Source organism: Myotis yumanensis, unplaced genomic scaffold (assembly GCF_028538775.1).
Source record: "Myotis yumanensis isolate MYYU_CA2020_CCGP unplaced genomic scaffold, mMyoYum1.0.hap1 SCAF_9, whole genome shotgun sequence".
Classification (NCBI taxonomy): domain Eukaryota; kingdom Metazoa; phylum Chordata; class Mammalia; order Chiroptera; family Vespertilionidae; genus Myotis; species Myotis yumanensis.
Genome location: NW_027223760.1, coordinates 66,837,576 through 66,864,481, shown reverse-complemented (window position 1 = coordinate 66,864,481; position 26,906 = coordinate 66,837,576). Strand labels below are relative to the sequence as shown.

General features: G+C 40.9%; 1 protein-coding gene across 7 annotated transcripts in view; it reads left to right on the top strand.

The window, feature by feature from the left end:
• PDE1C (phosphodiesterase 1C) overlaps nt 1-26,906 on the top strand; it is a 306,148-nt gene that overhangs the window by 197,880 nt on the left and 81,362 nt on the right. For all 7 annotated transcript variants that reach the window (XM_070424539.1, XM_070424538.1, XM_070424543.1 and 4 more), the window contains 2 exons: nt 23,668-23,781; nt 25,591-25,773. In XM_070424539.1, coding sequence (XP_070280640.1) covers nt 23,668-23,781; nt 25,591-25,773 — 297 coding nt within the window. The remainder of the gene's footprint in view (nt 1-23,667; nt 23,782-25,590; nt 25,774-26,906) is intronic.

Below are 26,906 nucleotides of genomic sequence, written 5' to 3'. Positions count from 1 at the left end.
GGTATATGTTGACATTTCAGATTATATGGATCAAGTTGGATGTAGAATTGCTAATTTCTTCCCTGAACACCTTATCATAAAGCTTTCCCTTCCAGACTGGAATACACATATAATCCAAAGTATTTTATTTGCCTCGACGTGATAGCATTTTCCAATGGTAAACTCTACATTCTCTAAAGTAAACTGTCTTTTAATTAAGATCTTGTTTTACAGTTGTGTTGAAATGTTTGTATAATTGATTCATACTTGGTATGGGACCAACCTTGAATCTGACCTGTAAATCAGATTGGAGCTGCTTAAAAATCATTTGAGTGATTTTGAGCCAATCTGAGTTATGTTTATGTGAATTTATTTTAGTTAGTATATGCTTTTTTTTTTTTTTTGCTTTGGACCTAAGCCAGACTAACTGTATGGCATGTAAGTGAGAAGGAATGAGGATAATTGCTGGTTTAAAAATATAACCGTGGTGGATTTATCTGGCATACAACCCTGAGAGGTAGGTGGAAGGTAGCAAGCTGAAGGGAGATTAATGACGTGGGCTGTGCAGATTCTTTTTGAAAAAACTTTTGCTCTTTGTGCTTGTGAACACAAATGCTGCTTAACAGCCACAGCTGAACTGCTTTTATGAGTCTGGGATTGGAGAACTCTTTGTAAGGACGAATACCTTCAAAAGCGGTGTCAATGCCATTGGTTGAAATTACTCTAGACCTGCGGTTTTCAACCGGTGTGCCACAAGAATTTTTAAAACATGCAATATCTGTCTATTTATTCAGGGGCACTGACCTTTTCCCCCTTAGGTTGTCAAATAAAACAAATGACAACAGCCAACACAACAATAGCTATCCTATGTGAATGAATCAAAATTATACCTATTTTTTTTGTCAGATTGGCCAAAAATATAATAATTTTTTGGTGTGCCGCAGAGTTTTAGTAATTAGTTTATGTGTGCCATGAGATAAAAAAGGTTGAAAATCACTTATCTAGACTGTTCTTGTCTCCATCCCAGAACACAAATCCCAAACTTGGTTCGATCACTTGTGTTGCTTTTAAACTTCAAACCAACCTACTGCCTGCCTGTTCAAATTCTGGTGTCTTTGATTCCCATGTTTATCCATAGCCACATCTCTGATTTGATGTCTCCTGAATAACTCCTGCCCTTCCAGTTTTGGCTTTGTCTTTCTGGCTCAACGTTGATTGTTACCATTAGCTTCTCTCCTGCTACATGACCCAACTTAGCCATAAGTTATTATTTATGATGCCCTCCCCCCCACCCAGTTCACTTCCTATGAAAATAGAACCAGACACAGCTGTTGCAAAGCACTGGCTTGTACCCTGGAGAAAATTGAAAAATTTTCATTGAAAATTCATGTGATTAGCTGTGTACCACATACAAAGCTAAAGTGAAAGTTGAAAATAGGGTTTATGGATTGTAAATAGTATGGGATAAACAGTAGCCCCAAATGTATGCATCCTTTCATTGTTAAGTGAAATAAGCTTATGCTAAGTGAAATAAGCCAGTCAGAGAAAGACAAGTACCACATGATTTCATACATATGTACAATCTCATAGCTTAGTCATTTGTTAAATCACCCAGTCTCTATTATTTGAATAGCAGAATGGTTAAAAACACAGGCTCTGGAGCCAAAGCCAACACTTTTTAGATGTGTGACCCTGGAAAAGTTACAGGAATTCATACAATTTCTATAGGAATAATATTAACTACTTTATTAGTACTTTATTTGTTTTGAGTACTAAATGAGGTTATCCTGTGAAAATCAAGAGTATTTACTTCTTGAGGTCATAGACCTTTCAGTCTTGCATGCCGTGCATGGCACAGGTACGGACAGAGGCATGCCACCTGACCATGACAACACGCCATGATGTACCCATTGATGGTAGATGTCCAGAGTAGGGTGGAAGCACGCTGGAAGGAGAACATCCACATACTCTTACAATGGAGGGCGTTCTGGCTCTCTGCTGCCTACATAGATCGTGAACCTTAGCACCACCATCAAAACTTGGCATTGAAATGAATGACACAATAAAAGAGGAATTGTTCCATCAAGAAGCAAATTAAAGAAAGAAAACTACATTGAATCTTTTCATGGAAAGTCAGGTCCATGAGCTCAAGAAGTAAGTTGAAATATCCTAAGGAAATTTCTAGGTTGCAGGGCAATATTACTAAATGATTGACTATCACTTTCCTGGAGATTTACCTACTGAGAGTTGTCAAATGAAGTCAAGATTATGGGTGTCCCATAATTAAGTCAGTGTGTAGTTCCTGGGTCTCTTTTTAACTTTGTCTTTAAATTAGTATTTTATATCTTTCTTCTTTGCCTCCTTTGTTTTCAGTGCACTCATCTATTTCTCCCATACGTTTTATTTTGCTCTGGCTATTTGGCTACATATAAATACTTCTTGACTTGTAGGAGTAATTTTCACCTGTCCCCAGGTGATTTCTGACATTGAAAGTAAATGACTCTGTCAAGTATATTTCCAAAGAACATGTGCATAGAGAAGTTAATTCGCTTTATAAATGCCTTCATATAAGAGATATATGTTCCAGCTATGCATAATAAATCTGCTTATAGCTTTGGGTTATTTTTGTACATTTACAGTTTTTGTTTTTTATTAGATTACTTTTCACCCTAAAATAAATTGCCTGTTCAATGAGTTGCAATACATTAACTTTCAGTGAAGAATAAAACAAAAGGGAAGAATATAAAATTATAAATAGACATGTAAATGGCAGTATCCTAACAATAGGAGACTTATCTTAGTCTAGCTTGTGGGGCATGTGATTGCATTTCCATCATTGTTCACAAGCAGAACAACCTCATTCATATATGCCTTCTTGTTAGGCTTGCGTTCTATAAAATGGGACTCAAACACCTGCTTCCCATAAAGTTTTATAGGTTCTTATTTATTAAGTACCTTTTATGCTTGCTGAGTTTTCTCAGTGATAGTCTCTATATAGAGTGAGTTATAGAGTCACAGCTGACCCTAGCTATGGAGGTCTGCATGTTTGGGGAAGGAATCGTGCCCAAGAATGCAAATATGAGCATTCCCATAAAATATGACAATGATACCACTTTCTTGCTCTTTGCTTCTTTGCACACAGATATTTATCTTGCTTCTATCTATAGGGCTCAGAACTTCCCACCCTCTGTGGTTAGTTTTGAACACACACACTCACACACACACACACACACACACCAGGAGGTAGTTGACACATTATCAAAATCTAGTCTTGATCTTCAGTTTAATTCTTTTAAAAGAATTCTGCCTTGCATTATAGTTATTTATATACCCAGTAGAGTACCTGGCACAAAGTACACACACACACACACACACACACACCAGCTACTAGGGTTTAAAAGCATTGTGTTAATCTCCCTACATACATTATTTTGCATAATCATCACCAAGCCTATGAAGTAGATACTCTTGTCACCCCCCCCTTTTTTTTAACCAAAGATGAAATGGAAATATTGGAAGTTTGAAAACTTGTTCAAGGTCTTGCAACTAGTAAGTGAAGAAGCCAGGCTTTGGAACAGAGCTCTGTACTCCACATGCTGGCCTGCTGGGCTAGCCCGTCTCTTGTTCAGTCATTGCTGCATGAATGAATGTCTCCCTTATTCAGCGGGAAGTCTCTTGCATCTTTTCTCTCTATCGACCCTATGACACTTGCCATGGACTTGGCAGCAACAGTACACTGGGCAGCAGCATGGGTATTTCTGATCTATACATCTTCCTATGTGAGGACCAACTCAAAGGCAACAGAGTTCACTCTATAGCTAACTTACTTAAAGGCAAGGCAAAGGCGGGATTCACAGACTGCCTGTCCTCTGTGTATAAGCTTCTGCTGTAATACAAAAAGTTAAAATGCTCTTGGGAATTATTATTAAGGAAGTTGACTTTTGAGAGATAAGCACTAATTAGAATCTCATGATACTAACACTTTAAAAAGAGCCCGGAGATACTGGAAGAGTTGTGTGAGAATGCGTGAGATGATTAAACATGTTAAACGTGGGCGTTTAGGAAAAAATGACAGGAATATTTCACATGAAGAGGAGAAGGTTGTGGTTAGATAATAACTTAAAAAATATGAAGATTTTGGAAGAATTGATTGTGACCCATTTTGTATTCAATTTGTGCACTAAAAAAGGTACTTAGAGTGAAAAGTTTGCCTTGGCATTTATTATTCATCCAACATATTTACATAATGTCCACTGTGATCATCTACACTAATAAAAGACAAACATGCCAATTGACCGTACCTTCGCTATGCCTTAAGCCACACCCACCAGCCAGTCAGAGCGACTATATGCAAATTAACCCAACCAAGATGGCGGCAGACAGCCACAGAGCTGGAGCAAGCAGGAGGCTTGGTTGCCCCAGTGATGGAGGAAGCCAAGTTTCCTGCCTGCCGCGGCTGGCTCTGAGCTCCACTCAAGGCAACAAAGTTTCAATTATAGAAGATAAATAAACCCCAGGTACCTGCTTTCAGCCGGCCGTGGCCACGGAGCTGAAGTGAGCAGGAGGCTTGGGTTGCCCCTGGCAATGGAGGAAGCCAAGCTTCTCGCTTGCTCTGGACATCTCTGAGCTCCACTCAAGGCTACAAAGTTTTAATTATAGAAGGTAAATAAATCTCAGAATTAAAAGAAAAAAGAAAAAAAGAAGAGGCTGGGAGCTTCCATCGCCGGGGGGCTTGGCCAGCCTGAAAATGGCCCTCAGCCCCTCACCCAGGCTGGCCAAACCTCCATGGGGTGAGGGTCCCCACTCGGGGGGGGCTTGACCAGCCTGAAAACAGCCCTCAGCCCCTCACTGAAGCTGGCCAGCCACCCCAGCGGGACCCCCACCCTGATCCGGGACACCCTTCAGGGCAAACCAGCCAGCCCCCACCCATGCACCAGGCTTCTATCCTATAAAATAAAAGGGTAATATGCAAATTGACCCTAACAGCAGAATGACTGGGAATGACTGGTCACTATGACACACACTGACCACCAGGGGGCAGATGCTCAATGCAGGAGCTGCCCCCTGGTGGTCAGTGCACTCCCACAGGAGGAGCTCTGCTCAGCCACAAGCCAGGCTGATGGCTGCCAGCACAGCGGTGGTGGCGGGAGCCTCTCCCGCCTCTTCAGCAGCACTAAGGATGTCCAGCTGCAGCTTAGGTCTGCTCCCTGCTGGTAAGTGGACATCCCCTGAGGGCTCCTGGGCTGCCAGAGGGATGTCTGACTGCCAGCGTGGGCCTGATCCCCCAGGGAGCGGGCCTAAGCCAGCAGGTGGACATCCTCTGAGGGGTCCCAGATTGCATAGGCCGGGCTGAGGGACCCCCCGAGTGCACAAATTTTTGTGCACCAGGCCTCTTGTCTATATATATAAAAGCCATTTGACCAGTTGACCATTCGCAATGATGCACACTGACCACCAGGGGGCAGACGCTCAATGCAGGAGCTGCCCTCTGGTGGTCATTGCACTCCCACAGTAGGAACGCCGCTCAGCTGACTGACTGGTGCAGGGCTCATGGCTGGCTGCTGCAGCACGGAGACTGCAGGGGAGTGGCAGTGAGCCTATGGAGTGGCAGGTGCAGCAGGGCTGGGATGAGCAGGAGCGGCAGGCAGGAGTGGCAGTCAGTGTTGGACTGTCAGTTTCGGCCCGATCCCTGCAGGTCATGCCAAGGGATGCCACCGGTGCTCGAATCTGTGCACTGAGCCTCTAGTAGTACTATACAGGAAATTTCAACCACAATGACTTTAAAAAGAGACAACAGTTTGTAAATATTAAGTTATATAGTTCCCATAGTCCAGCTGAAGTGGCAAATTGTGTTCTGGCTCTAAAGTGTAGAAGGAATTTATTACAAATATTTGCATAGCATGATTTTGCAAGAAGAAGCCTAATATTTTCAAATAGATAATTTTCTCTCTAAATTTTTTCTAAAATAGATGGCATAACATTTTAACTTAATTCAATTTTTTTTCCAGGAATTCAAGATAACAGTGTTCAGGTCTGTTGATATCTGACTATGTAATATAAATTTATTATTGTGATAATACATAGCTGATCTATAAGAATAGAGATGTTCTCTCTTATTTGTATGTCTAAAACGAAGTAGAATATTGTCAATTTGTGATCTATTTGCTTTTGTTTATTTGGGTCTAGAATAATGTACAGCACATGGGTAGCCTTTAAATGTTTATTAAATTCAATGGAAGCAATCATTTGATATCTGTAATGAGCTTGTACTATTAGGTTGTGAGCCATATGAGACCAATGACTCCTCTGTTGTTACACAATGTCTAAATGGTATCTAGCCTGCAGTAAGTATGTTCATCCAGTATGTAAAATAATGAAATAAAAAAGTCTTAGCATAGTTTACCAAATTTTCAATTGAATGATAATTGGGACTACATTCAACTACTGTTTAAGGTGTTCCTAGTTTATGATGATAAAATCATCTCATCAACCAATATGAGTAACTGACAAAGCATCCAAATGATTTCCATAAGCCATTTAAAGTTAATTAGTTACGGGCATGAACCATCGAGGATGCATAATTTACTGCTAATGTATTAATTTTACTCACTTCGATTGAGATGAAAGTTTTAATGAGGTCTTTATTGAGTTGGTTCTTTCTCAGAGGAGTGATGGAAAGTCAGTGAATGTTGGGAAAAAAATACCAGTTTTTGCCATTTCAGTAGTGAGTTGAAGCAGTACTTAGCAGTGACCAGTAGAAGAATAAGTATACAGAAAACCTGCTTGCTTCATATTTATATGTCTGGACACACTAGATTTAGATTTTTTAAAAAAAAAACACTTGAGTGTTGTGATATTTCCACTCAGGAGAATCTGAAGAATCTGCAATATTAACAATTGTCATAGGACTCTACATGTAAGAGAAATTTCTTCAATCGCATATACTAGTAGATTTTTTCCACCATAAATTATTTTGCTTACAAATTTCATGTTCTAAGAGCAAATTCAGAGTAGTTGCCCATATAGTGAAGTGTTTGAGTCTCCCATTGAGATCTATTTTAATCCATTTGACTTCTAAATATATTTTAAATAATTTGAACTAAAAACAATCCACACATAATTTCATTAGGGTTTCCTAAGAATTATTAGTTCCTAAAGCTTCAGGTTCCTTGCAACAAGGTTTCTTGGCATTACTGACATTTTAAGCCAGTAATCCTTTGTTGTGCGGGGCTGTCCGGTGCATTATTGGATGTTTAGCTGCCTCCCTGGCCTCTAAGATACTAGGTTCCAGTAACACCTTCCTGCTAAAACCAGAATATCTTCAGACATTGCTTAATTTCCCATGGGGAACAAAATCGCCCCTCTCAAGAGCCCCCGTCTGAGGATGAGAAGTGATGGGGAACACATTCCAGAGTCAACTTAATCTAGGAAGCCTTTGGGCAAAGTGAAATAGGTAATAGATTGATCTGCTTCCTTCCACTTATTGAGGGAAATACAGCCATGCTCATTCCAGAGGTTTACATATTATTTTCATCACTCCTTTCTTCCCTGCCTTTGTCCTCCCCCAACCCCCATCTTTCCTTCTTCTTTTACTGTTTCTTTACCTCCTCTTGGTCCCAACACCTTTTTCATACATGACATAAAATCGGTGATTTTTAGAAAACACCTCTGTTAATACCTGGACATGGAAGGATCTTCCAGGCCTTATACTATTAGCTGGCATTTAAAAAATATATATATTTGTATTGATTTTAGAGAGGAAGGGGGAGAGAGAGAGAAACATTAATGATGAGAGAGAATCATCAATTGGCTGCCTCCTGCATACCCTCTACTGGGAATTGAGCCGGCAACCTGGGCCTGTGCCCTTGACCGGAATTGACCTGGGATCCTTCAGTCCCCAGTCCGATGCTCTATCCACTGAGCCAAACTGGCTAGGGCAGCTGGCATTTTTTGATGCACTGGTATTTGCAGTCCAAGATGACTGGTGTACACGGGACACCTGTGCTCTAGAGAAGGCCCAGAACCGGCAGCAGTGCTGTGCTAAGGGCAGTCTGGCCGCAGGCGACACTGAATGAATGGTAGCCATGACTTGCCAGGCAGAGAAGCAGGGAGGGTTGAAGATGACTTTTTACTGTTTTATATTAGAAACATAAATAACTTCCTTCAGTTAAAATGTAGTTGAGATGGAGGGAGCCATTCCTGTTAAAGATTATCATCTCAAGCTGTTTATTACACTACTTTTAAAATTCTGATTGGAAACCTGAGGCATAGAAAAAGAAGACAAAATACATATCTATGCAAATCCGTTTCCATTGCCTTCAAACAGTTTTCTCAGGTTTTTGTGACAAACTGGAGCAGTGGGCATGCTCATGCTCTGCTGGTGAAAAAGAAGAAATTGCTATCAAGTTTTTAGTGGAGAATTTAGCAATACATGTCAAAAAGTTAAGAAATATTTCTTTTCTTTGATCCTGATACTGGCCTTCTAAATTTTGTCCTACTAAGAAAAAACTGCACAAAAATATAGTTATAAGAAACATTTAAATACAGTTTGTAATAGCAAAAATTAGAAAAAAACCTGAGTATCCTACACTAATGGACTGATTGAATAAATTATAATATATATTTAGTTGAAAATTATGCTATAATTAAAATTATGTTGGAAAAAAATTAAATAACATTGGAAGATATGGATAATTTTTTTTTTAGTATAAAAGCATGCTACTAAATAATTTGTGTAGGGAAGGTTACAAATAATTTAAACAAATCTATTTATGGGTCATAATTTTTATCATAATTATTTTTATTTTATTTTTTTGTTAATCCTCACTTGAGGTTATTTTTTCCCCATTATTTTTTAGAGAGAATGGAGGGGGAAGAGAGAAGCAGAGAGAAACATTGATGTGAGAGAGACACATTGATTGACTGCCTCCCACTCATGCCCCGACCAGGGCCTGGGATCAAACCACAATCCAGGTATGAGCCCCTGACCAGGAATTGAACCCGTGACCCTTCCGTGCATGGGCTGATACTCCAACCACTGAGCAACACCGGCCAGGACTTCTCTTATTTTAATAGATATTTCATAAATGTTGTACAATGACCAAGTATTCTTTTTGGAATACAAATAAAGCAAAGGTTTTTAAAATTTAAGAAACTCTAGTGGAGGCCTACAAAGGGAAATGCCAATACAAGTGTGTTTATCTGTGTGAAATGTTTATTCCATTTGCTGATATTTTTAAAAGATATTATTTTCATCTCACATTTAAACATGTGTGATAGTAAAAAAAATCCTCTGTTACAGAGAGGAATGTTAGGAAACGTGTTTGATAAAACCTGAGACAAATTCCACACCAGCATTTCAGTTGATGTTCTATGGTGGGTAAACAACTCATTATTGGTTTTCTGACTAGTGGGAAGGAAAGAAGTAAAAAATTATTACATATCAGGTTATTTGTAGTCTTTCCCGGAAACTCTTGTAAATTCTTCTAAACATGTGAATGTGGGGGAATTAATAGGTCTCGGAGTCCGATGCTTCATTAGGGCCAATACTTCAAACACGGGACAGTGCCTTTGAGAACTGGCAATAATAACGATATTCCTGTTTTTCTTGGTCAGCTCTGTTAACTGGTCATCAGAGAGTGTCCAGAGAGAGAAAGAAAAATATTAGAGAAAAATCGTATTTAGAGACAAAGGGAAAGAATTTAAAAAATAGATTCTTTCATCATTGCAGAGGTAAAAATGAAACACATCTGTGTATCTGAGATCACCTCCCATTGAACTTGTGAGATCAGAGATTGGAAAAGAGAGAATGCCAGAGTGGAGGAAATGTTGATGAGACAGGAAGCTGGGTTCAGGGATGGTCGTGTGTTGGTTTAGTATTTTCACAAATGTAAGATCTTACATGTGTTTTGCTCCTTACCTTTATATCTTCTTTAAAAATATATTTTATTGATTTTTTTACAGAGTGGAAGGGAGAGGAATAGAGAGTGAGAAACATCAATGAGAGAGAAATATCGATCAGCTGCCTCCTGCACCCCCTGCCACTGGGGATGTGCCCGCAACCAAGGTACATGCCCTTGACTGGAATCGAACCTGGGACCCTTCAGTCCGCAGGCTGACGTTCTATCCACTGAGCCAAACCGGTTATTTATATCTCAATACACAATAGAACACTTTCAGTGCATAAAACTATCTTGTTTTAAATTTACAGTTGTTGTAGCTCTAGCTGGTTTGGCTCAGTGGATAGAATGTCAGCCTGCGGACCAAAGGATCCTGGGTTTGATTCCAGTCAAGGGCACATACGTTGGATGCAGGCTCCTCCCCAGCCCGGGCCCTGGTCGGGGCATGTGCAGGAGGCAACCAATCGATGTGTTTCTCTCACATCAGTGTTTCTCTCTGTCTTTCCCCGTCTTCTACTCTCCCTAAAAATCAATGGAAAAATATCCTTGGGTGAGGATTAACCAAAAAAATAAAAAAAATTTACAGTCGTCATTTCATCTCAGGTTTTCAGGATCCCTTGCCTCGAAGGCACCTACAGTCCAGGGGAGCAGGGCTGGTGGCAGCACTCCATGGCTCCCCAAACTCCAGGCAGTAGAACATTCTAGTCCTGGGGGAAGGCAGAAATCCGCACCTTGGCCACGGCAAGCCGTGGTCAACGGCCTAGAGCCACCGCACACACAGTGGCTCGGGCTGCTCACTGAGGCGCATTCTGATTGTGCATTGTAAGGCCAGTCCCAGAGCTAGTGAAGGTGCTCGTGTGCTTCTTACTTCACGGCAACGCTGGGCAAGCTCAGCTACATCTCCTCTGCGGGGAGACCCCCAATCAGGGGTCACACCTGCTCCGCGTGGCCTGTGGCTGTGCCAGGCTGTGGACAGGGCAGGTGTCCCCTCTGTCACGATGCCAGGTGAGGGACGTTACTGAGCCTCAGTTGTTTGCGGTCTGGTAGGGAGAACGGCAAACTCCCCCTCTCCAACCCTTGATAGCACAGGTGTGAACACACCATCCCCTCCTCAAGTTTCATGAATCCCATGGCCATTCCAGAGTCAACAGCAAGTGCTGAACATTTTGAGATTCCCTCCACATCTCTTTGCCCTTTAATAGAGAATCGTTGAACAGAATTGTTTCTTCCTCTTCCCAGTCCCCAAGCTAGAAACTGACTCTCAACAAATCTCTTCTGAAAAAACTTCTTCTCTTTACATGCAATAATAGAACACATTATGACACCACGTAGGTTGAAGTGCCATTAAAAAAACAATCTTTCAGCGGATGTACTGATATTTAGGTGGTTTGAAAAATGCTAAATGAGTAAGTCTTAAAATAGTGGAGGCTTATACGGCTCACGAGGGGAAAACTCCACAGCACCAGATAACAATTTTAAACCACAAACATTACCATTGTCAACCGTGAGGACTAATCAAATCGGGGCAGTGGAGTGCTTTATTCATATTGATCCATCAGTATTCGGCAGGATTAGTGCTAATGCCTTTGTAAGTCAACTCTCCTTGTGAGTTCTGATGGAGAATAGCTAACAGGGGACAAGTTTTGTTCCTAAATAGTTATGCTCCTGTATTCACTTTTACCTTGTTTAGCTACTTGAGGTATATCCAGCTTGTGTTTCTAACCACAGAGGGCGGGGGCAGCTTATTTTAATAGAAGGAACAGTGAGACAAGTCCCAGTCCTCACCCACAAAGAGAGGGAGGCAGCGCTGGTGAATGAGTTGGTAACACTTGAATAAAAAAAAAAAAATCTTTCAACTCGACTTGTTCTATTAATATGTGGCAAAAAAGGAAAAGCTTTGGCTTTTGGCACCTTCAGTTATTAGAATGAGCCCGAGTAGACAGACAATGAATGATGACATACTACAGGTCCACACCCTCCCCCCCAGCCCCCCATCCCAGAGCTATTACCAAACAATTTGTGGTGGGAAGGAAATTGAATGGTAATTATGTTGAAAACAAACTTTAAATGTTAATAATATGTAAATTGTTTTCCTGTGTGATTGGAAAGCACCATACAGTACAAGGAATCACCAGGACAGGTTCTTTCACACCCCTACTTACTTACCCCTTCCATCAGCCTCATGCCTTGCTTTGAATTTCCTTCCTTATAAACACTTCGTGGCCAGCCTGCCAGCCTGAAATTACCTCGAAATGAAACAGACTTCAGAGGATGAACTGAAAAGGGGCAGTGAATATGCAGGAGGGAAAGAGCCTCAGATCTCAGAGGTCCCAAGGGGTCCTGGCCAGTAGAGGTGGAATCGGTGGCCCTTCAGTAAAGTCACCAGGTTCTTCTTCCCTCATCTTGTTAGTGTGACGACCACTTGCTGGCATCTCAGTTTCTTCCGTTGATGCTGACAGCCTCCAGCATGGAGTAACCCTGAGTCTTTCTCTGGTTCTCACCAAGTCCCCAACATCACTGGTTGTAAGCCTTGTTGGATCATCTCCAAAGCCATCAGATACAGTTAACAGCCCACCGGTGAACCTTTCTCTCTTCTTCCCTCCTGCCGAGCAGAAGGACCTGGGAGATAAACACTAAGTAGGCCCATGAACAGAGAGGCCCTTACACAACCAGCCAGGTAAGGACGACTTAAGAGCAGCCTGTTCTCATCAATATTCCACTGGGCTGAAGGGCTGTGTCCTTTTCTTTTTAATTAAACCTTTTATTTTGAGATAATTGTAGGTTCACATTGTTGTAAGAAATAATACAAAGAGATTCCCATTAGTAATCCTTTAGTCAGTTTTCCCCAATGCAAATCTCTTGCAAAACAATAGTACAACAAGAAGGATGTAGACATGAACCTAATTCATCTATCTTCTTCAGATGTTCCCCGTTTTATTGTGCATGTATGTGTGCATATGTTTAGTTCTGTGCAATTTGACCATGTATCTAGGTTTGTGCATCTGTTACCACTGCCAAGGTACAGAATGCTGTCATCATCGTGGGTCACTTTTTCACACCTGTCTTTGTCCCACTCTCCTCTCCGTCTAACCCCTGGCAGCCACGAGTCTGTCCTTTATTTCACAGTTCTGTCGTTTCAAAAATGTTACACAAGTGGGATAGTATAGTATATAACCTCTTGGGATTGGTTTTATTCACTCAGGATAATTCCCTTGAGAACTTTCTTATTTTTATCTCAAGGTTTGAGAGGTTATGTCATAATCAGGATAATCATGTCTCTCACATAATAGGATTATAAAGTTAGCAAGCCACTTTCATATGCAATATTCATTGGATGCTCTCAACTGGGTAGAAACAAAAGACTTAAACGAAAAAAGTATAGATGACACGGTTCAGTTTTGTAGCTGTGGCAAGATTGGCTGGCTCTTCAGCAACCCCCCTTCCTCATCCTCCGGGGATACACGGGACTGCACCTCCAGCTTCTCTCTTGGACAGGTGGTCCTGTGACTAGGTTCCGGACAGAGGTGATGCATTCCAAGTCCAGCCCAGTGAAAACCTCCCACACAGGCCCTTCCCCATCTTTTTCCTTCTAGGGGCCGTCTTGGAATCCTATGTCGAACTTAGTGGAGCCACAGTGTGGGACAAATCACCCTGAATTAACTCTCTTGGATCTCTGGGCTCTCAGAGCTGTGAGTGACCAGAGGCAGGGAGCAGCCACTGTGCCTCTGGAGGTGGCCAAGGGAGGGAAACAATAGTGGACTGTAAAACGCCCTGTCCTACCATTTCCTCCTGGGTCTGTCCTAGACCAAGGACATGCACGGCACTGTCCTCACACATTCAAAGCAAGTCACTCTAAGAGTTTCCCGTTTTCTTTGAGTTTTGTTGTTTTATTTTATAATTCTTCTGGAATCAATCTTTAGGAAGGGCACTGTGCTATTCAGCACCTTATTAGCCATTCTATGCAGGTTTTTTATCTATGAATTAATTTTATCTCTGTTATTATAAAAGAAAAAAAGTGCAGGAAAAAGGTAGTCTTGGATTTACCTTGCTAAGACATACTATGTTTCTAGTATGGTAGAATTCCTGTGCTTTTGCTGGGTGCGTGAGCTTTAGCATCTGGATAATCCTCCCAATGCCATGCACTTCTGATTAATCCAGGGAAGAAAATTGAGGGGGCCATGGGGCTGGGTGGGCCCTTAAGATGTAGAGAGTTGTGTCTGTGAGTGGTTTCAACCTCCCTGAATCTTCCTGCAAACTTTCTTCTCATTTCTGCTCATCTTCCTTTTCTCATTACTCCCATTCAAAGATGTTTTTGGTTCTCATTTCTTTGCTGTATTGAAACAGATGTTTTTGAAGTGACATGTTTATCTGCAGAGAAAAGTGATGGTGATTCTTTCCACATGAATAGCTGCAAATGAAAACTGGCTTCTGGAACTTACCTTTTTGGCAGCCTGGCAGGATTTCAACTCTCCCCTCTCCCCGCCTCCGTCCCCCATCCCCCGCTTCCCCTGCATCTCACAGCCCCAGCATGGCCTGTGGTAGATTCTGAATGATGCTCTGATGATGCTCTGGGTTTTCTTTTCCATTGTTTTTATTTTCTTTTTCCTGAAGAATGATGGCCAATAAAGTGGGTTCTTCCATTAGCATGCTTTCCCAATAAGCTCTGCCCACCTAGAGTCATAGTTCAGAGAGATGGTGTTTTCCTAGAATAATGATCAATCTTGCACTTTTTGGGGGACACCATTTCCTTTTTTAAAATGTGTGAGTTGAGTGGTGGTAAAAACAAGTAAGGGATAAACTGGCTGTTAAGAAACGTTTTTTAAATAAGATTAAGAATGACTGGGGGTGCAGAAGAGACAGCTTTCTAAATCACTGTGTTATAGTACTACAAGATCTCCACAGGAATAAAATCAGTGTTATAAACTCACAGTGAATGGAAACTCTAACCCTTGGTCATAATGACTCCTAGAATACCATACAAATAGAAGGCTTTTTGTTTTTTTGCGGGGGGCACCAAACAGTACTTTCTGGTTAGGGTTCACAGTCCATGAGTAGGCATGCATGCGCACACTCACTCACGCTCACACCCACAAACACGCACCCTGAAAGGAAATTTACCGTGTAGAACAGAAGCTAGGAGAAGACTGAATATGCAGGCTTGCTCCATGGCCTAGCTTCATGAAAACAAAAGGAATGCAACTATTTACCAGAAAATCCACAGCAACCAAGAGAGCATGTAGTGATACCCTTGAACAGGTCCATGCTAATGGAATGGAACAATCACATGTAGAAGCAGGTAATTAAAAAGCAGTGTTTATTTGCTGTTTAATTTTTCCTTGTGGCAGATTTTTTTGCCTACTTATGTTGTGCATGTATTAATATTAAAGTATTTATTCACATCCTTACATATACCAGCTGGATCTAGTGAGGGAACAGCTATATCTGCAGAAAATTATTTATGATATTCTTTCATTACTTTTTTGAATGTCTGTTGGATGTGTAGTAGTATTCTCTCTCTCTTTTTTTGGGGGGGGGGGCATATTTTATTAAGCTTTTCAAAGACCCAGATTTAGGCTTTATTGATTATTTCTGTTATAAGTTTGTTTTCTACTTAGTTAAGTTTTGTTTTTATTTTTTTGCTGTCTTTTACTTTCTTTAGATTAACATGTTCTTTTTAAATTTCTTGAGATAGTTAATGAAATAACGTATTTTCAGATGTTCTCCTTTTCTAATATATTTATTTAAGGCTATACATTTCCCTCTAAGCACTGCTCTACCTGCATGCCACAAGTTTTGATATAGCACATTTAAAATTATTTTCTAATTTAATTTTGACCCAACATTATTTAGAAGTATATTTCTAAATTTCCAAACATTTAGAATATTTCTAGTCATTTTTATTGTTAATTTCAAGTTGAGTTTCACTGTTGTCAGAGAACATTATCTGTATGATTTCAATTATTTGAAATTTGTTGAGAGTTCTTGCTATGACCCAGCATGTGGCCAATTTTGCTGTCACTGGTACACTTGAAGAGAATGTTGTACTGTGCAACTGGGTGAAGTGTTCAGAACATGTTCAATTGCACCAATTTTGTTAATGATTTTGTTTAAAATCTTTAATAATCTTATTCATTTTTTTAAAATTTTATTGATTTTTTACAGAGAGGAAGAGAGAAGGATAGAGAGTTAGAAACATCGATGAGAGAGAAACATCGATCAGCTGCCTCCTGCACATCCCCTACTGGGGATGTGCCCGCAACCAAGGTACATGCCCTTGACTGGAATCAAACCTGGAACCCTTCAGTCCACAGGCTGACACTCTATCCACTGAGCCAAACTGGTTAGGGCAATCTTATTCATTTTTAACTGGTTATTAATTTATATGAAAGATATATAAAATGTACATATGAATCTAATATTTTTTTCTTAAGTGAAAAATTAATTACAGCCCAATAATTTATTTAACTCTATTTGTACAGCTGCCTTAAGTTTGTGTACTTGGGTATCATAGAAGCACATTTTTCTTTTATTTATGGCATTAACAAAAGGTACAAGTTGTATAACTAGGCCCTTCTTGCCAGTCATTATTTTTGTTGGTGTTCCTGTTTCGGTTTAAAGGCCACTAAATCAGGAAACCACGTGCCCAAAACAAGTCCTTTCCCAGAAATTACTGAAAGCAATGATCCATACTACCACCAAATTCATGCAACAGCCTATTTAACACATGAGACATAATATTTGTGCTGCACTGTTCAGGTATCAGACAAACCTATTTGTAACAAAACATATAGAATGACCCCCTCACTAAGTGCCTGCATTCCTCTACTCTGCTGCTAGGTTGGTGTTTCTAAAATGCAAATCTTATTATGCCACCCCCTTACCCCATTTAATAACTTTCCAGGGCCTCCCCCTTACTTCAGGAGAAATTACATTTCTTTAGCTTGGCATGCCAAGCCCACCAGGGTGTGGCTCCTGCCGTCTTCTGAAGTTGTATCTCTTCACATAGCCCCAAGTTCCAGCCATCCATGGAGTTTTCTGGATGGATCACAGTCTTCAGGCTGCTTTCTCAGTGCACAGTCCACCATTTCTCCCTCCCATCCTGATTTCCTGGCTGATGCCTGTCTGGCCTCAAGACAGCTCTGATGTCACCTTCTCTAGAAAGGGCCTTGCTGTTTGGAGATTCCTCCCCTCTGTGCTTCCTAAGCACCCTTGTCCCACCTCCGCCATCACGCTTGCTGTGCTGCACGGCAGGTGTGGACTGGCTGTCTGTCTTTCCTCATGGAGGGAAGACACTGCAATTCCCCCCATTTGTATTTCAAGAGCCTGCCACAGTGCCTGTACACAGAAAGCACCGGTAAATGTTGAATGAGGGTTGCAAGTGCAGCCATCTTGATTATAGAAACCGACAGATCACCAGAAAAATACTCAGATGGCGTCACGGGTGACATTAAAGCACAAGCCTGAACGTCCCTTTGGGCACTGCAGTTGGGGGAGTTGTTTTAATTTGCTTTCTATGGCATTTCGGTAAGCGGCAGGGGATGGGAGTGACATGGAGGAAACAGGTGTGTGAAAAGTACACGGAGACGCCTTTGGCTTACAAATCCACGGATATGAGGAACTGCAATGGTGATTTTTTATTCAAATGAGTTTCTAGGACGCGTGATTCATTGGGATGTGAGGGAAGTGCTCTGAAGGACCCAGTTCCCTCTCATATTCTTTCAAACTAAACAAAAGCCTGTGGGAGACAATAGCCGTCCTTCGCCACATGGGGGCATTTGACGAGCGGCTCACCCATCCTCAGAGGGAACAACCTTGGGCAGAAGCGACAGATGCAGAAAGTATGCTTCCTGGTTTTTTGTCCCAGTTTATTTTTGCTTGTGCTTCTCTGATGATTTCATTCTCGTGGTGTCTAAAACTCGGCAAATATATATGTTCTCAAGGCATAGTGTTGTAGGGTTATCGAGACCTCGTTTGGGTCGGAACAGTGCTTAGTCCACTGTAGGGTTTTCGAAGTTGTGAAGTTGAGTCGAAAAGTTGCTTCCTAATCAAGCCAACTCCATTGGTCCTAGAAAATGATCTTTGTGGGATGGTGGCAGGGAAGACGTTCTTCTACTCCAACAGCCTTTCAAATTTCAAAATATGGAGTTGAGGCCTTTTCTCATTTCGTTCCTCTCTTCCAACACTTTTATGCGTCCCAAACACTGGCATGGGATCGAGGGAGCTGCAGGACTTGTGCTAGACTTAGGGCTCAGAGAACTGAAGTGACGCAACCTTTCATTGTCTGCCTTGGAGCAAAGAAGCACATGGAAAGCACAGAGGTTATTTGGGGAAATGGAAGACTAATGCGAAGGTGCGATGGCTCCTCCACAATGAAGTGACATATTAGATGAACAGGAAGGCATCCCGCCAAGGCTGGAAAGCATAAGCTATTCCTAAAATGGTGTTGCACGTCTCTACTGAAACTATCACTTGGCAGCCTCGGTGACAGCAATGGATGGAGTGCTGGAAACTCTGAGCATTCACTCAGAAGAGAAACTTTACTGTTATTGTTGTGTCTCTTCTTTTCTCTCCCCTCCCTTTCTCACTTTCCCTTTCCTTTAGGTGTGCAGACCAAAAATCTTTGTGAGTGGTATTAAAAAACTAGGTGCATGGACTCCAGCTTACCATGACACCTGTCCTTGGGGACATTGGCCTTTTCAAAAAATACTTTTGAAATATGTTTTTATTAATTTCAGAGAGAGGAAGGGCGAGGGAGCGCGAGATAGGAATATCAGTGATGAGAGAGAATCATTGATTGGCTGCCTCCTGCACCCTATCCCTCCACTGGGGATCAAGCCCCAGACCCAGGCATGAGCCCTGACAGGGAATCGGACCAGTGACCTCTTGGTTCATGGGGCAATGCTCAGCCAACTGAGCCACGTGGGCCGGGCACCATTTACTTTTTGAAAAAAGTTTATATAGTTTTTGTATTGCCATAATTTTTTTCTTTTTCATTTTGTCTTTCTCAGTATATTCACTTTTTATTACATTATGATTTCAGCTTTCACCTTTGTTTCACAGATCTGCTTTCTTGAATTTAATTGAACACAAAGCAGACAGATGCTCCCTGAAATTTATTTTTGTTTCTTTTGGTGAATTTCCTTTTCAAAAGTGTGTCTTTGTCTGCATTTTGAGTGGTCTGTTCTCTGAATCCGTATTGCCGAGTCTTTTCACAGATTTTTTTTTCCTGTTTAGTTGTCCTTGACTAAAGAGAGGTGAATGTTGTCTGGGTGTTGTCCAAGGCTCCCTTCACTGCCTGTCAGGGTGTTGGTAGAATCTTCTGCTCATCTCATAAGCTAGAAGGATGGGAGTAGACTTGAATTTTTGGTACCATTTACGCATCCAAAGGTACTTTATTCTGTGTCATTTCTTCTCTGGGATAGTTGAAGCCACTGGCGAAGTGTTTCCAGCTTCCTGTTGGGTCAGAGCTGCACACTGGATACATACATGTGGCTGAGCCCAAGGTGTGGCTCTACTGGTGACCACATCAGGGGAACCCCCCCGCAGCTGACTGCTGCTCACTGTGGCACAAAGTGGGGGACTCTCTGGGGCAGACGATTTCAGGGCTGCTGATCTGAAATGTTGAGGGGTTCACAGTGACACTTTCTCTAGGGTTCTGGCGGCCGGATCACAAGAGATATGATGCTCTTCATGACTTGATGATGTCCCCAGTGTTGTGCTTTCCCAGGAGTGGGGTTTTTTAATGTTCATGATCATTTTATTTATTTATTTTTAAATTATTTTTAATATATTTTTATTGATTTCAGAGAGGAAGGAGAGGGAGAGATAGAAACATCAGTGATGAGAGAGGATCATGGATTGGCTGCTTCCTGCACACCCCCTACTGGGGATCAAGCCTGCAACCCAGACATGTGCCCGTGATCGGAATCAAACCCGGGACTCTTCAGTAGGCCAACACTCTATCCACTGAGCCAGACTGGCTAAGGCTCATGATAATTTTAATTGTACAGTGTTTGACTGTGATTTGTTTTTACATAGCATCCTTTGTCCTATCAAATAGAGCAGTGGTTCTCAACCTTCTGGCCCTTTCAGTTCCTCATGTTGTGACCCAACCATAAAATTATTTTCATTGCTACTTCATAACTGTAATGTTGCTACTGTTATGAATCGTAATGTAAATATCTGATATGCAGGATGGTCTTAGGTGACCCCTGTGAAAGGGTCGTTCGACCGCCAAAGGGGTCGCGACCCACAGGTTGAGAACCTCTGAAATAGAGTAAAGGGTCAGGAATTGAAGCGGCTCCTTCAGAAATGAATGACACTGGTGCCTGACCCCTCATTCCTGTGTGTGTGTGTGTGTGTGTGTGTGTGTACCTGAGTACTCCTAGGCATGTCTAGGTGCCCAGCATGTGGCAGGTGTGTTAGCCTGGGGTCATGCCCTGGCCCTGGGAATCGACTCTGGTTCCACAGGGCTTCCCTTTGGCTATCCCCTCCACTCGGGTGGTAGCAATCTAAGTTCAAAGCACTTTTATGAAATACAAGTGAAGTGAGAATTTGACCGAGGATGCTTTGGTTCCTGCTGTCTCAAATATGTGGTGTTAACAAACAGTAAATATTTTTAATGGTTTCAACTCATAATAAAAAGAGTGACATAGGAGCATATATAGTAGGAATAGGAACTTGTCTTAGGAAAAGAAGTGTCATTCATTTTCATGCAAACTTGTCCTTGTATAATTAGCATTATATGCCATGTGCCACTTCTTTTTAATCTTTATACTGTCTATTTTGTAAAGAAAGGGTGGTTAGGTTAAATCTATGTTGTGAATCCACAGTCCATTTAATTGGAGAGCCATGAATCTATCCCCTTTGAAAGAGGATAGACCTCTGGCATAGAGAATGCCTTAACGTCTTTGTTTTCTGGAAAGCATTTTAATGATGAAAGTTTGAGTTTGTCCACACCTGAGAATACACTTGATGGGTTCACATATACATGGCAATTCTATGAAATATAGATATAGATATCCTGAATTATACCATACTATTTTCAAAACTTGCTATTGTTGTTAAATTACTTTCTGATATTTAGCAGGATAGGAGTTGGTGGCCAGCTTGAATTTTCATTACTTTTAAGTAATGTATTTTATTTTCTCGAAGATTTTCAAGTTCTTTTCTTTATTCTTTGAATTAAAAAATTAGAACGGCATACGTTAGATGTTTTCATTTATCTTTTTCCTGGTTGTATTTGATCTCTTTTTATCTGTTTATCAAGGTGTTTCTTCAGTCTAGGAAAACTTCCTTGATTAAAGCTGCTTATATTTGCTATTATGGAAGCCCTATTGCCAGCAGATAGGACCATCTGGTTCTTACTCCTATTAGCCTTCCATTTTCATTTTTTAATGCTTTGTCCTTTGCTCTTAGGTTTTGAGAATTGAGATGGGTCCTATTAGTGATTCATGAACATTCCTGGCAGAACCTGAAGCCCCAAATGAAGGGAGAAATAGAAAAGTTTAAATTTACCCTCGTTTTATTTTGCCAGTTGCCAGTCCAAACAACCTGGAGGGCAGTGGGGCTCTTGGAGGTGAGAGTGAAAATGAGAGGCAGACGAAGCCAGGAATGCTATTGCTAAAGAGCTTCCATTCCTTTTTTGGAGCAGCTCTCAGGGCTGGCCGCCGCAGTCTGCCGTCCTTTGGCAGGCGGGCTGTCTACGGTGTGTGAGTGACTGCAAGCCCTTCCGTGCCAACAACCTGTCCTATGCGGCCTCTGAAACCCAGAGCACTTCCTAAGGCTGCTAATGGGAGCCACCGCCACCCTCACCTCCCAGGGGGCAGAGGCCTCTGTGGGTGTGCTTTGCATCTTTCCCTTTGCATGTTAGAGGTTCACAGTCAGATGGTGATTCAAGTGAACTTTCTCTGTGTTTTACATCATTGACATTCCCGGGAATTTCTTTTGTATGGATGACCCCTTGCTTACATTTTGAGGTTGATCCAGACTTTTTCCTTCTTTTTTTATTGCTGATCATTTTCATGTGGATCTACAGGGGAGTAGTTTACATATTGCCAAGAAGTCTAAGTCTTCTTTCTTGTGAATACAAGTCAGAGGATTTTGAAGTCAGGAAGGTGGGCTCAGCCTTGGGAAATGGAGACTTGATGGTAGTCTTAAGTGTCTTGCTACAGTATTTCTCATCTGGTTGCCTATGATGATCGAGGTCACCAAATAATGGCAATGATGGTAATGATAACAATTGCCTTTTATGAAAAACAACCAGTAAATGTGATGTTGGTCAAAGAGCACACAGTTCTAGTTATGAGACGAATAAGTTCTGAGGATCTAATGTACAGCATGATGACTAGTTAGCAAGTATTAGTTTTGAGTATTATGTGAAAGTTGCTAAGACAGTAAATCTTAAATATTCACAAAAAAATTGTAACTGTGTGAGGTGATGGATGTGTTAACTAACTCTGTTGTGGTAATCATTTTCCAATCTATACGTGTATTAAATCATCATGTTGTACACCTTAAACTTACACAATGTGATATGTAAATTACATCTCAATAAAGATGGGGAAAAACCGACAGTGGGTCACATGGTTGATGTGACTATATTAATATCAATTTGATTTAACATTTATAGCAATCTAGGAGATTTGTTGGTTGGATCTCCATTTTATAGCTGACTCTCACAGAAATTAAATAACTTGCCTGCCCTGGCTGGATGGCTCAGTTGGTTAGAGAGTTGTCCCATACACCAAAGGTTGTGGGTTTGATTCCCAGTCAGGGCACATACCTATGTTGTGGGTTTGATCCCCAGTTGGGGTATTTACGGGAGGCAAATAATACCTCTCTCTCTCTCTCTCTCTCTCTCTCTGTCAAACCAATCAAAACATGAGGATTAAAAAATATAATAATAATTTGTCTGGAATTGCATAGCCAATATGTTGTGAAGTGTCCTCAAAGTTTCTGGGTTTTTTTGTTTTGTTTTGTTTTTTTCTGTTTGTCTGTCTGAAGTGTTGTCCTATCTCCTAATCTCTGTGGTATTTAGTATTTCTAGTTACTGGACTTTGATCATCTGTTGGCATTTTATGGCTCTACATACTAAGTCCTTCTCTGAGGAGAGCATGCTTTATCATTTCTCTTATACCCTCTGGAAATCTTGACTAGCAGCGGGGAAGGTCTTGTCCTCAGTTCCTAGGTTGATCACCCATCCTCCTGTTCGTTTTTCAACTAGGGTATTTATCTGCTCCTAGAGGCATCCTTCCTGTCCAGTGAGCTATTTTGCCTTCATGGCTACCTTTGTAGCCCTCTAAGATTATTCTGGCGATTTAGACCTGCTTGGCTGTCTTCGAAGACCCGTGGGCCAGGAGGCTGCTATTCTCCACAGTCCCTGTGAACAAAGTACTGTCAACATAGCAGAATCTCAACCTGATGATGATGTTGCTGGTCATGCTTTACTGCATCCAGTTAGGGCAACAAAAATTAAAATCAGAGAAGCTGCAAAACCATTGATAATGTAGGGAACTCTTAAACATAAAAGGTAGCTGGAAAGTGTTGGGGGTGGTCAGTGCCTGGTAGATGAGAACGTTTTTATTCTTGCTTCATAAAAATGTGTGCATTTATTTTATAACTTGCTCCTTGAGATATACTGGCCAGCTCCATTATTAGATTAATATTTTCCTTTACAATATATTGGAATAAATAAAAATATTGAATGACTCTAAAATGTGTCACTGTAATTGTAGGATCATTCCTTGTTTCCTTTATTCTAATTGAATTATGTCTTTTCCTCCCTTAGGTTACGGTCTTTGGTCAAACAGTTAGAGAGAGGGGAGGCTTCAGTGGTAGATCTTAAGAAGAATTTGGAATATGCAGCTACAGTGCTTGAGTCTGTATACATCGATGAAACCAGGTAAGCTAAAAATGACAGGAAGTTAGTGCACTGATGGTGACTTTTCCATTAAATGGCCCTTCTGAATTGTCCCCCATGGCATGTGCAGGGTAGCATTCAAATGACCAGTCTTGGAGCTTTAGTTTCCATAAGCAAATGGGGTAGATTTGAGCTCACATTTTCTCTGTACCTCCTCATCTATCAAAAGGAGCTTTTGATAAAACTTATCTCATCCAGCCATTATGACACTGGAGAGAGACCATGTAATAGGGGAAAAGGTCATTGTAAAAATCGGGTAAGATTTTCTATCAAATGTAGGCTTCTACTATGATTATTGCATATTGTTAGGTTCAGTCTAAATGTTATGGTCCTACTCTAGCTCACAGTATCTGTCTGTACTTGGAGGGCCTGGGGGTGATGGAGAAGCATTTGTTCTCTTAAGCACCCTGTGTTTCTCCTTCAATAAGTATGACATTGATTTTTCTTAGCTGACTCTGCACTTGAATTATCCAAAAGTATTAAAGTGCTTCCATTTACTAAATGCATTTGAAAACAATAAAATTGCTTTTCTTTTGGAAAAGAAAAGTTGAAATGATGAATATGAAATCTTCTTTTAAAAATTCAGATAGACTCCTTTGTCAGTATTTGTGCGTCCTTACATTTCTATGCCAAATTCCAATCTGAGATGATTCTTAGATGATTTCCCAGTCATCTAAGAATTGTGGCTTAGTTTTTGTAACATGGTTGCTTCCTAATTTAAGGAAATTTGATATCATAGTTTCCCCCCCAAATGTTACACACTTTATTCCCTTTCCCCAACTGATGTGTTTAAAGAAAAATCTTTTTTATTAACACCAGTTTTTACTCCTTTTTAGTAGGGCTTAATATAAGAATAAAATACAATTCTAAATTTGATGTAACTTAGTATATATATATTTTGTTCTAGTGGTCTGACCAGTGAACAAATTTTAAAAATCAGCTAAGTCCACCTGACAGATGACTTAAATGTCTGTGCTCAAATACAGAACTGTTTATTTGGGGGATTTAGCTTGAATTTAAACATCTAAGTTTCTGTGGTGGTCTATCAAACCAGAGAATATCAGTTGACATTGTTAGGGTTTGAGTAATACTTTATAGTCTATTAGTTTTTCTTTTTTAAAAAAATTACTTTTATTGATATATAATTGGCACAGAACATTGTGTAAGTTTAAAGTGTACAATGTGTTGATTTGATACATTTACATATCACAGTATGATTAACCCGCAGCATTAGCTAAGACCTCTATCACGTCACATAATTATCATTATATTTTTGTGATGGGAACAATTAAGATCTAGTCTCGTAGCAACTGGAAAGTTTATGATACATTATTGTTGTCTATGGCCAAGTCTTTAAATGTCAATTAAAAAAACCCAACAATACCACAAGGCCCATCTATGAAATAAACCTCCCTGTGCATTGTTAAATGGAAGGTTTAGATTCCATTCAAATTCCACAAACCTAGGAATCAGGATACTGGGTGCTCTGAGTGCAGTGGGTCTGAGACCCACAGAGCTGAGAGGGACTCTGTGTGACTTTCTCTGACTCAGTTTCCTTGTCCAGGCCGGTAGAGAGAGCCATCCTGAAACATAACTTGTCAAAAGACATTTCTGAAAGGCAAATGGTGAGCTCTCACAAACCTTACCTAAAAGGTGCTGTATTTTTTTGTGGCTGATTTAATTTGGTTTCTTTGCACCTGCGTCTGCAGATGGGGGAGAGGAGCAGCTGTTCAGAACAGAGAGCTCTCACTTCAGGTTTTGTCTGTGTCTGGTTGTGTTTCTTGTGTTCAGGCGACTCCTGGATACGGAGGATGAGCTCAGTGACATCCAGTCAGATGCGGTGCCTTCCGAGGTCCGAGACTGGCTGGCCTCCACCTTCACGCGGCAGATGGGGATGATGCTCAGGCGGAGCGATGAGAAGCCGCGGTTCAAGAGTATCGTGCATGCAGTGCAGGCTGGGATATTCGTGGAGAGGTAAAGACAACTGTCATTCATTCGATAACCAAAGCACCATGAGGAACACCTGTTCCCCCAAAATGGAAGATTTGCTTTGATGTACTTTTGGTGTCTTTATAAATACTGAAAATCCTGGGTACAAACAGATAGTCTTGAATGAGAGACTTTCCTTTCTGTAGCACCATTAGGACAAGCTTTTGCCTCTGGCTCAGATTCTTTTTATCAACCGAGTTGAGTCCAGTCTCCCACTTTTAAAGAAGGACATCCTTTGACACATGTGGAGGATGTCTGCATTTGGGACAGGTCAGGGACAGCTTGTTGACCCAGGAGGGCAGTTCACTGAAAGGGCTCCAGTTCCCCTTGGAACTTTCCAATTCTGTTAGCCATTTTGTTCTTTGAAATTACATTGTTTCTCTTCCCTGGACATAGATTCAGAAATCAATCTATCTTCCTATAATCCTTATTATAAAAATGGGTTTATTCTTCCTGTAATCCTTATTGTACAATTAAAGGTTTTAGAATTTCACAGTTCACCCTGGACGTTTTCCTGCTTGTTTTTAGCAGTTCTAATGAACAGCTCTTCTAAATGGGTTGTCCAGCCCTAACCGGTTTGGCTCAGTGGATAGAGCATCGGCCTGCGGACTGAAAGGTCCCAGGTTCAATTCCGGCCAAGAGCATGTGCCTTGGTTGTGGGCACATCCCCAGTGGGGGACATGCGGGGGGCAGCTGATCGATGTTTCTCTCTCATCAATGTTTCTAACTCTCTATCCCTCTCCCTTCCTCTCTGTGAAAAATCAATAAAAATATATTTAAAAAAAATAAAATAAATAGGTTGCCCATAGGAGCTCATTGTCCAGGTTAAAGTTCTACATTGCATACTCTCTATGTTGTACTAGAATTCTCTTCTGGCAGAATTTTAATCATATAATTTCCAACTTGAGCCACACAGATTCATTCTTTTTTGTTTCCAACAGTTCATATGTTTGGGATTGTGTTAATTTCTTTTGAATTTTACACTTAGGCCACTTGAGTGTCTATGAAAAAGATTACAAAAGAAATGTTAGGTGCCTTGGGTCGCCAGATGACATGACTTCTCATTATTTGTCAGTACTTGTAAGATGTAATATTGCATTTTCTCCTTCTCTGACTTT